The 12,932-nt window shown below is 41.6% G+C and overlaps 1 protein-coding gene across 19 annotated transcripts in view; it reads right to left on the bottom strand.

Moving 5' to 3' along the window:
* The window catches only part of TENM2 (teneurin transmembrane protein 2), a 782,612-nt gene that overhangs the window by 144,567 nt on the left and 625,113 nt on the right, over window positions 1-12,932 (bottom strand). For all 19 annotated transcript variants that reach the window (XM_081845776.1, XM_081845777.1, XM_081845770.1 and 16 more), the window contains one exon: window positions 2,939-3,061. In XM_081845776.1, coding sequence (XP_081701902.1) covers window positions 2,939-3,061 — 123 coding nt within the window. The remainder of the gene's footprint in view (window positions 1-2,938; window positions 3,062-12,932) is intronic.

Here is a 12,932-nt window from a genome sequence, read left to right as displayed (position 1 = left end):
AAAATATAAACAATAACAATTCACAAACAAGTGATGTAATACTAAATAATTCACATTAATTGTATTTCACATGAGTAATAATAATAATGGATTTCACATCAATTACAGTGCTTTGAAAGTAGTACACTGAAGTTTATGAGAAATCAAAACCTTTACCAATGTTCAATGCTGCATGAATTCACATTACAGCCTTTTGCTTGTTTGCATCTTAATGTGCCCTAAGGTATAATTTACTTGGTACAGTACTTAATAAGGTTAAGCATCCCACAACACATTGCATACCTTGATTAAAACACAGCCTAAGTAAATGACTAAATGCAACAATGCTTTGTGGGATAGACAAGGGTGCTGGATATATGGAATTTGACATTTTGAGGGCTTCCATTTCAAATATCAGAGAAGATGAGGAGGAGCAATACGGTGCAATGCGTTAATTTCTTACTCCACACGTGCTTGCATGTTAGAATGATCACATGTTCAAAATAATTGGTAAGCTGGTTTTTATAATACATTCTACCATTTGCAATACCAAGCTGTACATAGCAGGTCACACTTCCTAGGTTACTGTGTCTAATAACCTGAGTATATTTAGAAGTCAGGACATCATAGCATAGAAAAATTAGAACTAGAAATAATCCATTTGATTGTTTACCCACTATTCTATCATTTGAATTATTTAGGAGTTATGGATGGAACAACTATGCCTACCTGCACTGTGTGAAAAATCCCCCCTCTCTATCTGGTGCTTATTCTCTTTAGATATTTGTAGATTAGTAGTTTCAACCATTTTAGACCTGGGACATACATTTAGCTGAAACATGCATTTTGGAAACCACTTTTTAATTTTTAACCACACATTTGAAGTGATAGTGTTCCAGGTAAAACCCACAGTAGGTCAGGCTGTGACCCCGTAGCATACCCTGATTAATTAGCAGCAGACAAATATTGTGTACTGCTGTAATGTTTATCCTTCCCTCTGTTTCTTCTGTTTCACCATAGTTTTTCTGGCCAAAGCAGACAAATGACAAATGTAATGACAAATGCCCACTCAACATACTACATTACTTTCAGCTTCTGATCATGCTTTGATAAAATACCAAGTTTATTAGTACAAGAAGAACATCTGGCCAGTTTTCAACAGCAAAACGTGCGCTCACCCCTGAATACAGGGAGACAATGCTTCTTATCTAGCCAGCCCTATGCATGTTTACTCAGATGCAAGTCCCACTCTTTTCAGTGAGGTTTTCAACCTAAGAGGTTCACATTTACTTCCACACTGCAAAAAGGTAGCATAAGACAGAGTTATCTTACTGCTCATATTTCAAGGGCTAACATGTGTCTCTCTCAGTTTGGAAGGCTATCATCTTTTTAAAGTAGTTGCTGGCTTCATCCTGGGCTCTGTCAATTATGAAAGGTCATTCTGCACAACCGAGGAGGCAGGACCTGAAACAGCTGGTGTGTGAAAAGCTTGACAGAGGGCTTCTTAAAAACTGCTGGCCTGGCAATATTAGCCTTAAATTAAGTGAATGAAAAGGAAAAGGCAGCAAACCTTTCAGACTTCTTCTGCTACCATGTCATGTCTTTTTGAAGTTTGTTTTATTATTGCAGAGAAGAACATATGGGTTCAAATATAATATTCAAAGGTTTTATTTGGGATGCCACTCAAAAAGATCATTAATTTCTTTATATCTGATGAGAGGGCCTCTAGATAACAAAAGCTGATGACATAATAAAATTTGTTACTTTTTTAAGGTGCCACACGACTCTTTTTGCTGTACATTTGGTTGTAAATTTTTCGCTCTTTTCTAGCTGCTCCTAAATCATCCATTTCTTTCTTTTCTGCTCTAGTCCTGGAGACTGCCAGTACATGATAAATGTGGTAATCTCCCCCCACCCCCGGCAAGACTCCTGTGTCATCAGCATTTGTATTACAGGCAGAAAAATTCAACAGGTGAGGACTCTTACGTCTTCATCTCGGTGACAGAAAAGGGTCTGCTTGCTGAGCTTCTGCCTGTCGTGCCACACAAGGGCCTTGACAGAAAGAGCAGCAGCAAGCCCACAGGGGAGTAAATCGGAAACAATCCCCTTCATTGTGAGGTCTATGTGTTTGAGGTCTAGTCAGGATTAGGATTACCAACTGGCCATAAGAAGTATGTCCTACCTAGCTTGGGCTTGTGTCGTTAACAACAGTTCACTTTTCAGAAATCAGCAAGTAAAAACTTCTATGGCACTGAGATAAATTTTAGTGCTTGCTAATATCTGCATATCAAGCCACAGCAAAGGGAAAAGAAGGCTGGGGTGGCGGAGGGGAAGGAGTTGGCAACTCTATTCATGATGTTAACTACCCTCAGCATAATTGATCAAAAATCTAGAGTTTATATGGTGACCTGAAAGTCCTCAGCATATGTTTTATAAATAAAAATGGTTTGTGCTTTCCTTGAAATATACAAATTTCTAAAGGAAAATGACCATCCTACCATTTCTCCATATAACCCCTGTTTTTTCTTAGTTTCCCAATGAAGCAAGCATGGAAGCAATAATCTATTTCTTCAGAAGCAATCCCCATGTTGTTTCCCCTCACTCTGGTTATGCATCTCTTTAAAATTTCTAAGCTATCCACAGTATGGGATGTGAAGTTCAGCAGTCCATATTATTGTTGCTCAGAACTGCTAGGGATATGTATTAAAGCTGACACTGCAGGATAAGGTCCCTTTTAAAACTGTTGCAATTTTGCCAGATATGGCAGTACAAGTGGAATTCATGGAGAAGAACTGCTGCAGTCAAATGATGCAAGTAACAGTACTCCTGGAAGTGGATCATGAATAATGTTTTTAATATACTCAAATGAAATACATTTATTTTAAAGCCTTAACTACAGGTTTGGTATGTGAAAGACTGGCTGTTCTACAAATAGCAAAAGATGCAGCTGAATCCTCACCTTTACCTCCAGATGGCATTGTTGCTACATCATCAGAGCCTGGCAATCCAGTCCGTATCCCATTGTTAAAGGTGTGTCCATCTGCTGGTTGTAGCTGCCAGTTTAGCCCAAGCATATGCATTGCTGCAAGACACAGAAAGCCGGGAAAAATAAACATACAATGTATACATTACAAAAGTCATGAGGGAAGAGAAAACCATTTTAAAATAAAGCTGCTTCAGGAGGAAAAAAAGCTTTTTTGGGGGCAGGGGGTGTAATGTATGGGAGCAATGTATTTTATATTTGTTGAACTGCTTCAGTGTAGTACAATGAAAAATATATAGATAAGACTACATATAATAAAAATAACTGGATAAGAGACAAAAAGTGGTTCATTAACATGCCACTATAAAAAAAGTATAAAGACAAAACATTCCTCAAAATAAAATCATATTATTTTGTTGTGCAAAGACTGCAATAGTGTGCACAATCAGATAGAAGTCAGTTCCACCGAATAAGGGGGACTTACTGCTGAGTAAACATGCCAAGAATACAGTTGAAAGTCTGACAGCTGCCTCTATTTAGAACTGAAATGTGCGTAATACATTTCACAATAAATATAAAAGCCTTTCTTCAGTGTTTTAACATGTGTAGAGTTCATTTTTGGATCTCATTGTGTAGAGGACATTTAAAACTCACTGGGGAAAGCAACTGTTTAATTAACAGTCGCTATTAGCCGTTGATTAATCAGAAAACATTTGCTTTCGTGTCATTGTCTTTACCTTTCTGGAAGACACCTAGGAACTGTAAAAAAAAGGGGGTGGAAAAAGAATAGTTAAGCCTAACCATAGTTTTTAAGAGGTTGAAAGTAGTATGAGAGAAGCATTGCTTTACAGGTTATACACTCCTTTCTTTTGTGTCTGTGTTGTCTCTGGAGAAACAGAATTCTCACAAGCACCTATGAACAAAGAGCCATTTCACATGTTACATTTTATAGGCGCTTAAAGATGTTTACACCTAAAATTGTATAGTATGAGGACCATGCTACATGTTATGCTAAATGCTTATCATGCTGCTACAGATGTGCTTTTGTCTTTATTCAATTGTAAGTGCAAGGGTGTGTGGGATTGTCATCAAGACTGCAGCACATGGGGGTATCCTTTTTCTCTTCCACTGCAATCCAGAAATACTCTCCCACCATGCCTACGAAGGTTAGCACCCAAGGGAGCTTCCCCCCCCAAAAAAACTTAATTTGCAGGGGGGAATCTTTCTGTCTGGATCCCAGCTTGAAAGTGAATAAATAAACGTTTCCTCCTGTATGCTGCAGTACCAAAAGAACCCACCTACTGTATATATTTTTTAAAAAAACCTCACAGACATGGGCGTGGCAAGGGGAGGGGAGGGGGGGCAAATCAAGTAAATAAGTAAAAATACTTAACTATCTGACCAATCACATCATGGGTAGCTCAGTTTTGCCCCCCCCCCCCCCCGCCCAAATGATCCTGGTTACGACCATGCTTAGACATTGCTGCTTGCTGCACAAATTGATGTCTAGTTTGGCTCTGAATATGTTCCCCAACACTGCAATTTGTCTGCAGCTCCCTGCCTACTCTCTATGAAATGGCCCTCAGGTGTGTGTGCCCACCATAAGGAAATAAACATCAACCATATTACCTTAAATTCTCTGAGGAGCAAAACTGTCTCTTTCAAGTGCAATATATTGAAGTCCAATTACAACACATAGTTTGAAAGACACAAGCAGCAGGGGTATTGCTAAGTACTTAGATACTCATAATATTCAGGGGAAAGATCCATGGTACATATTTGCATAAAATTTGCATATGCCAACATGCCCATACCTCCTCAGAAGTACAAGGGGAACAGGACCCTCCAGAAGATCCCAGCTTTTAAAGACCTAGGAGCACTGCCTTAAGAATAGCTGGTTTAAAGTAAGTGATAGGACAGTGATATTTTAATAGTCCAAAGATTCATATATGGAATATGACTGCTGGCTTGACTGTACTACATCTGCCTGCCTTTTGAGCTATCCTTGTGGAATCCTTCCTGAGATTCTAATGCCAGGTTTCGTTTATAAAGGAACAGGTCACAGATTACAGATGCTCCTGCTCCTTATGTCATCAACATGAAGGGTTGCCAGAGAACAGCCTTGCATCTTTCAAGTTCCCAGTGCAGAGGGGAGCAAGGCAGCCATGGTATATCCTGTCCATTCCTTTTCCAGTCCACTCACCTGCCCTTTTCAGCAGGACTCCTGATGTGCCTTACTGCGGGTGAGGGAAGCAGGCAGACAATAGAAGCAGCAAGTGATGGCTGTCTCGTGTCACCAGGCAGTTTAAAAGGATGAATATATTCATGAACCCCAAGTTGTGACCCAGCTTCCTTAAGGACTATCTGTCAACTAACCAACCTTCCTTCCTTCAGGATTTACAGAACTCAGTATTACCCCTGTGCAGCAAATTATGTAGCTTTGTCCCCCATTTCCAATTGCTCAGATCTATCTGAAAAACTTGCCTCATTACAACCAGTGCAATAATTAAATGTGCTTTGAATTATTAATGTGCAAGACCAGTTAATGAGTTTGGAGGTATTATTCTTCACAAATATACTTCGTTCCTAGTCTGTGTTGAGCACTAAATGGTTTTGCCGAGTTCCGTTCTCTACCTTACAAATGGCCAGTCAGCCGTTGAAGGACTGGAAAGAGGACACAGTGGGTTAATTTTTAAAAACAGTTTCTCTCAGGAGAGTCTGGTTCAAATGTAGCAGGGGTCACAAGTGAAATGAATTTGGTAGGCCTAGTCTCCAATGGTAGTTATGGCTACAGTTCAGAAGGAATGTACAATTCATCACCATTGACAGGACCTACTCAAGAGAGGCCTGGAAATGGAATAGCTGGGTCTTGAGGGTCAGGATAAAGGGCCAACAGAGCAGCTACGTGGTGAAGCAGGCCCAGGCCTGACAACATTATGTTTGAGGCTGCTTAGTGCAATCAGCCATTAAAAATGTATGAGTCTAAAGTGACAAAATCCTCCTGGGCTGACTTCCACAGAAATGTGTGAAGGGGTACATATATTAAGGTAAAAGGTAAAGGACGATGAAGTCCAGTCAAAGGCAACTATGGGGTTAGGCGCTCATCTTGCTTCAGGCCAAGGGAGCCGGCATTAGTCCACAGACAGCTTTAATAAGCACCCCACACAAACATCCACATCCATGTGGTGTTTTTCCCTTGGGGGGGAATACAAAGCAGAATGAGCATAGCTAGATGCAACTCTGATTTTGCTAACAAGCAACATAGTTGGTGAGACTTTGAGCAATCACATAGAGAAACAAGAGATCGTATCCTTCACGTACTGAGGTCACAGCAGCTTTGTGGGGCATTGCTAAACTGTTCTCACACAGAAGTGTCTGGTAAAGGATAAAGAACCAATCAATACGTATTAGATGAAATATGTGGAGTGACATCGTCATCTGCTTGTGTAAACACAGTAGCCAGATACACACTGTGTTTAGAGAGAGGGTTATCAAGAGCTGAAGATTTTTTAAGGATCAGCATTGTCAATATATAGCAGGAGAAGAAAATACCCACTGCTCATCTTAAATGAAAGACAGTTAAGTTTGCAAGGCCAGGTCTTCAATAGATGCTAGGCTCTTGACTTATAATAAAATTTGTTTTATACAACATCATTGGTTCGGACTTTATAACTGTGAATCAAACCCCAGAAGATTAGTACTACAAGTAAATATAAAGAAAGCAAGAAAGGTATGTTGCTGTCAAAGGTGTGCAAATGAATTTTTGTTAAACATTGGGACTGGGAAATTAAAACCAAAACCTAAACAATGGGGTCACTTTCTACATTTTTGCTCTTCACTCGGAAAACTGGCATGTTAACAGGTGATGTCAGCTGATGTGTGAGGTTCAATCCAGTGTGGCAGTGCTTTGCAAACACATTCCCTGTGGGTTATATGCTGGTAAAGGAGACCCTGCAGAAAGCAGGATCAAACCCTTTCTACACATCAGCTGTCAAGCAGAGAGTTTAATTTTGCTGGGTGCTTTTTTGCCAGCATGTTCTCTGAGAGGAATGGGCTGGTGGGCTCCTGTGGGTCAATGGTCACAGGTGGTTGGGATCTCCTACTCATAAGTAACCTGACATAGGTGTGGGATGTAAACACAGGAGCAGTCAATGACAACATTCCTAGAGTGTACATGTTAGAACATGGGGAGGGATGTCTGTCCAGCAAGCAGGTAAACTTCCTGGGGACGGACTTCCTCCGCATGTGACCAGAGGTGGGTGTGGCCTCACCTGTGCAGGTAATGATAAAAGCACAGGGCAGGCAGCCACTCTCTCTTGCCTCTCTTGCCTCTTGCCTCTCTGCCATCTTCATCTTCTGAAGGAGCAACATGCCCTCTTGGCTCCCAGCCAAGAGAGGACAGTACTATCTTGCTACAAGATAGATTCTAAGTGCATGTAACCTTTTTAAGCCTGCCTACCTTCTGGGATCATATTGTGAACGGAACGTGAGTAAACTCTTTTATACTTTTATAAAGACTGTGTCGTGTCTTGTATTTTAAGAGGGAACAAAAGGGGAAATTACCAGAGTAATTATTATAGAGGTTCTAGCGAACCTGTGCAAGCGTTACCGTTGCGAACTTAAAGGGGAATGTCTATAAACTCTGCTGATATTTTGGGAACTTGTTAGTACAAGTTGGATAAGGATATAATTAGTCAATATATCCTCTCCTGCACCCCAGAACATTCCCACAAAGGGTTATTGGGCCCAGTATTGCATATTTCTGCGTATTTTTGAAGGATTGCGTTGGATTGTGATTTTGAGTTGAGTAGTATTTTTCTGAGTTAACTTCCTGGTAAGCACATGGTCCTTTGTTCCATTGTGCAGTGGGGATTAAGCACCCCCCCCCCTTCCCTCAGAGTTCACAGTGACCCAAGGCAGTGAAGAATTGTTTTGCATTTTTGAGATTTTTGAGATTTTGATTTTAAAATTTTGAGAAATTTTAAAATTTTGAAGAATTTTCAAATTTTTGGATTTTAAGATGGCTAGAGCAGCTTTTGATAGTGATGCAAAGCTAGGAATGCCTGTGCTGAATGAACACAATTTCATACACTGGAAGCAGCGCTTGATAGCATGTTTAGATTATAAGCACATTTTGGAAGCTTTAAACCCTCAACCTATGGGATCGTCTGAGGAAGCTTTAGCCAAGATAAGTGCTTGGAAACGCATGAACAGCGAAGCTAGACACATAATTTTGAGTGGACTTCGTGATGAGCAGCTATCATTAATAAATAGTACAGATGATGCATCTCAAATCTTAAGAGATATTGAGCGCGTGTATGGAGAATCTAGCATAAACTGCTTCAGAAACCTGGTGTGTAAATTAACCAGAGTGAGGATGAATTCAAAACAGGAATTCACAGAGCACATCAACAAGTTTACTGAGATTATTCAAAGAATTGATTTGACTCCCAAAGCTTTTGATGAAGATACAAAGATAGCATTTTTGTTATCATCACTTGGACCACGCTTTAGCGCATTTGTAAGTTTGATGGATCATAGACAAGGTCTGACTTTTAAAGACTTGATTGGTTATTTAAAAGAAGAATGCAGAGATAGAGCTGAATCTCCAGTGAGAAATGCTAGAAGCAAGGACAGCAGTTATGCATCTAGGCAATGTACAAAGTCCAAAGAGATGCCTAAGAAAGTGATTTGTTTCAATTGTAACAAAGAAGGACACATTGCAAAGAATTGCAAGGCTCCTAAAGCCAAGAAACCCCACCCCTTTCAGCCAAAAGGGGAAAAGAAGGGGAAATGCGAATGCACATGGCTACTGCAAGAAAGGAATTTAGCTGTCCAGAATCGTGAAAATAGACGTAATAAATGGATTTTAGATTCAGGTGCCAGCTCACATTTTTCATATAAAAAGGACTATTTTAATGAGATAAATGATGAAGAAGGATCTGAAATTGAAATTGCAGATGGGAACATTGTTAAAGCAAAAGGTGCAGGTTCCATGAGTCTGAAATGCAATATAAACAATGAATGCATTGAGAATACAATCTCTAGAGTTTTGTATGTTCCAGAGCTGAGCTGCAATTTAATCAGCGTGTCCACTTTGGACAAGAAAGGTTTCCAGATCACATTTGGAAATGGAGAATGCAAGGTGACTAGAAATGGCAAAGTGTTTGCTCAAGCAGAGCTAATCAGTGGTGTATATGAGCTTGATCTTTCAGAGAATCAGTCTGCAAAAGTGGCACATTCCAGCCAGAAGGATGAAGCAGATCTGGACCTGTGGCACAGAAGGCTTGGACATAGAGACACCAACGTCATTCTGGATCTACAGAAAAGAGATCTTGTAAGAGGCTTGCAGGTAAAGCAGAGCAACAAAGCTCCAGCAAAGTGCATAAGCTGTATTACTGAGAAGGCTGTAAAACCTTCATTTCCACGTTGTGCAGAACAAAGAAGCAACAAAGTGCTTGACATAGTGCACACTGACATATGTGGACCCATGAATGTTCCCTCACTGGGAAAGAATAGATATATTTTAATATTTCTGGATGACTTTTCAAGATTTTGTGTTGTGTATTTCCTCAAAGAGAAGAGTGAGACAGTGGACAAGCTCCAGGAATACATTGTCATGGTCAAGAATAAATTCCAAAGAGCTCCAGCTGTGCTAATGAGCGACAATGGAGGTGAGTACTGCTCAAATGAAATGCAGGCTCTCCTGGCCAAGGAAGGAATTGCACATGTAACCACAATTCCTTACACACCACAGCAGAATGCCATAGCTGAGAGAAAGTTTAGGTCCATTATGGACATGACAAGGTGCATGCTAAAGGATGCATGTTTGCCACAGAAGCTGTGGGCCGAAGGAGTGTACACATCGGTCTATTTGCAGAATAGACTGCCAACTAAAGGTGCAGAGCGCACACCATTTGAACTTTGGCATGGGAAAGCTCCCAATCTGTCGCACATACGTGTGTTTGGAAGTCCGTGTTACTTCCACGTGCCCAAGGAACACAGACACAAGCTTGACTCCAGGGCAAAAGCAGGTATCCTTGTGGGATATGCCTCTGGAGGCAAAGGATACAGAATTATGGACTTACAAACTGGTAAGACAAATGCATACCATGCGGTTTATTTTGATGAATATAGAAAAGTAGACACTAAGAACACTGTTGTGGATTCTTCAGATGAGTCAGAAAGGACTCAAGAATTTGTATATTTCCCTTTTGAGACCCCACAAAGTAATAATCTGCCTTCAAGTGTTACAGCGCCCCCTACAGGCGACGCACCAGAAGACGCAGAGGACCAGAACCCTGGCGGCACCAGAGACGAAGATGAGGACTCAGATGGGGACATGCCTGCGTTGGAGGAGGATGAGGAAGCTGATGCGGTCGCAGAACCAGAGGTCAGGCGCTCGTCCAGAACCAACAAAGGTGTCCCACCATTACGGTTGTCCTACTTTGCAGGGTCGGCGTTTCCACAAGAACCTTCCACTTGGGAAGAGATACAGGAGATGCCAGCTGCAGAAGCCAGTCTCTGGAGGAAGGCCGCGCAGGAGGAGATGGATGCACTGCATCAGAACAAGACCTGGACACTCACTGAGCTGCCTCCCGCCAAAGACAGAAGATCCACGAGCTGATTGAGCACATGCAGATGCAAGACGCACATCCAGTTGCTACACCGATGGCTACTGACTTCCTGAAGAATCAGCAGGATTCGAAGCAGTTGCCAGACAACAATGACTACAGGTCGGCGATTGGTAAACTTTTGTATTTAGTTACCACATGTAGACCTGACTTAGCAAATGCTGTGGGGATTCTTAGCAGAAAAGTGAATTCTCCCACTGAGCATGATTGGGCAGGTGTAAAGAGGGTGGTGCGATATTTGAAGGGTACCATGAATTGTAAATTAAGGTTACCAGCCGTCAGAGACCCTAAGTTGGTTGGGTATACTGATGCGGATTGGGCTGGGGATAATGCTGATTATAAATCAACAAGTGGTCATGTTTTCATGTTTGGTGATGGACCTGTTTCATGGGGCAGTTATAAACAGAGCTGTGTAGCATTATCTTCCACAGAATCAGAATACGTTGCAGCAACAGAAGCCTGCAGAGAGATCGCCTGGCTTGATCAACTCATAAAGGACTTTGGGTTGGTGAGAAAAGGGCCTGTCAGCTTGCTAGAGGACAATCAAAGTTGCCTGAAGCTGACGCAGAGTGAGAAGTTCCTGGCCAGAACAAAACACATTGGGGTTAAATACCACTACATACGCCAGATGATCCAGGATGGACTTGTGGAACTATCCTACTGCAGCACCCAAGAGATGACTGCTGACATCCTGACGAAACCCCTACCAAGAGAGAGTTTCCAGAATCTACGTGTCAAGCTGGGACTCTGGGTGGTTGAATAAAGTTGTTTATGTTTTGTGTATGTTGTATTGCCTGAGAAGGGGTATGTGGGATGTAAACACAGGAGCAGTCAATGACAACATTCCTAGAGTGTACATGTTAGAACATGGGGAGGGATGTCTGTCCAGCAAGCAGGTAAACTTCCTGGGGACGGACTTCCTCCGCATGTGACCAGAGGTGGGTGTGGCCTCACCTGTGCAGGTAATGATAAAAGCACAGGGCAGGCAGCCACTCTCTCTTGCCTCTCTTGCCTCTTGCCTCTCTGCCATCTTCATCTTCTGAAGGAGCAACATGCCCTCTTGGCTCCCAGCCAAGAGAGGACAGTACTATCTTGCTACAAGATAGATTCTAAGTGCATGTAACCTTTTTAAGCCTGCCTACCTTCTGGGATCATATTGTGAACGGAACGTGAGTAAACTCTTTTATACTTTTATAAAGACTGTGTCGTGTCTTGTATTTTAAGAGGGAACAAAAGGGGAAATTACCAGAGTAATTATTATAGAGGTTCTAGCGAACCTGTGCAAGCGTTACCGTTGCGAACTTAAAGGGGAATGTCTATAAACTCTGCTGATATTTTGGGAACTTGTTAGTACAAGTTGGATAAGGATATAATTAGTCAATATATCCTCTCCTGCACCCCAGAACATTCCCACAATAGGGAGGGATTCAATGTAGCACTAAAAAGATTGCTCCCCCAGTGCAAGCATGCCTGCTTGCCTAATGGAACAATCTGCCCTCTTCTCCCTTTGCACATAGTTCTAGGTTCTTCTGACCCCTCAACAACTGGGGAGGTGAAGGGGTCATGTAAGGGGAGGAGAAGGGGGAAGTTGCCTTGCAGTAGCAGAGGTTCTTGCACAGGCTTCCACTGGCAGGGCTTGTTGGTTGAATCCTGCCCACAAACATGATGTCAAATTATTGACAGGCGAGTGTCCCTGCTGACCTATCACAGTTCGCCTGTGGAATGAGGAAGATAAAGATCTGGCCCATCAGGCCAAAAAGTTTCACCACCTCTGGTTTAACCAGTGAGATCTGTCTTGTAACTGGCCTGTAAATGCAAGTCACATCTGTTCTCTAGGCTGCCTTGAAAGCCCAGGTATCTTTAAGGATTGACATGTTCTTTCAGTACATTCAACCTGGACCTCTTGGCTTCTTAACAGCCTTGTGGTGCTTTAACTTATGTTGTGGCATAAGGTGCCTTGCAATGTGAACCCAATTACCAATCATTCCCCAGCACAGATGCCTCAAGTATTGTTTTTAAATCCCAGCAGATCTACAGGATCAAATTACCCAAGGCATTTCCCACAGAAAGCCATTCTGCATGTGCCATTGGCTGTTTTTGCAGGCTTCAGAATGAGTTATAAAAAGGTTGCTTGATGGCCCAATTCAAAAGCTAAAACCTTGTACCCAAATATTATTTTTTTAAAAAAATTCTAAACATGGTTAACAAATGGCTGAGGACCAGTTTTAGTTATGGGAATGGAAGAGGCACATAATGGTAAGCTTAGGTGTCACAAATGATAGTCTTTACATGTCTTTAGAGGGTATAATTTCATGTAAGTGGCAAAATTAGCTAGG

Source organism: Podarcis erhardii (assembly GCF_964252035.2).
Source record: "Podarcis erhardii genome assembly, chromosome: 2".
Classification (NCBI taxonomy): Eukaryota; Metazoa; Chordata; class Lepidosauria; order Squamata; family Lacertidae; genus Podarcis; species Podarcis erhardii.
This window is presented reverse-complemented; position numbering and strand designations above follow the sequence as displayed.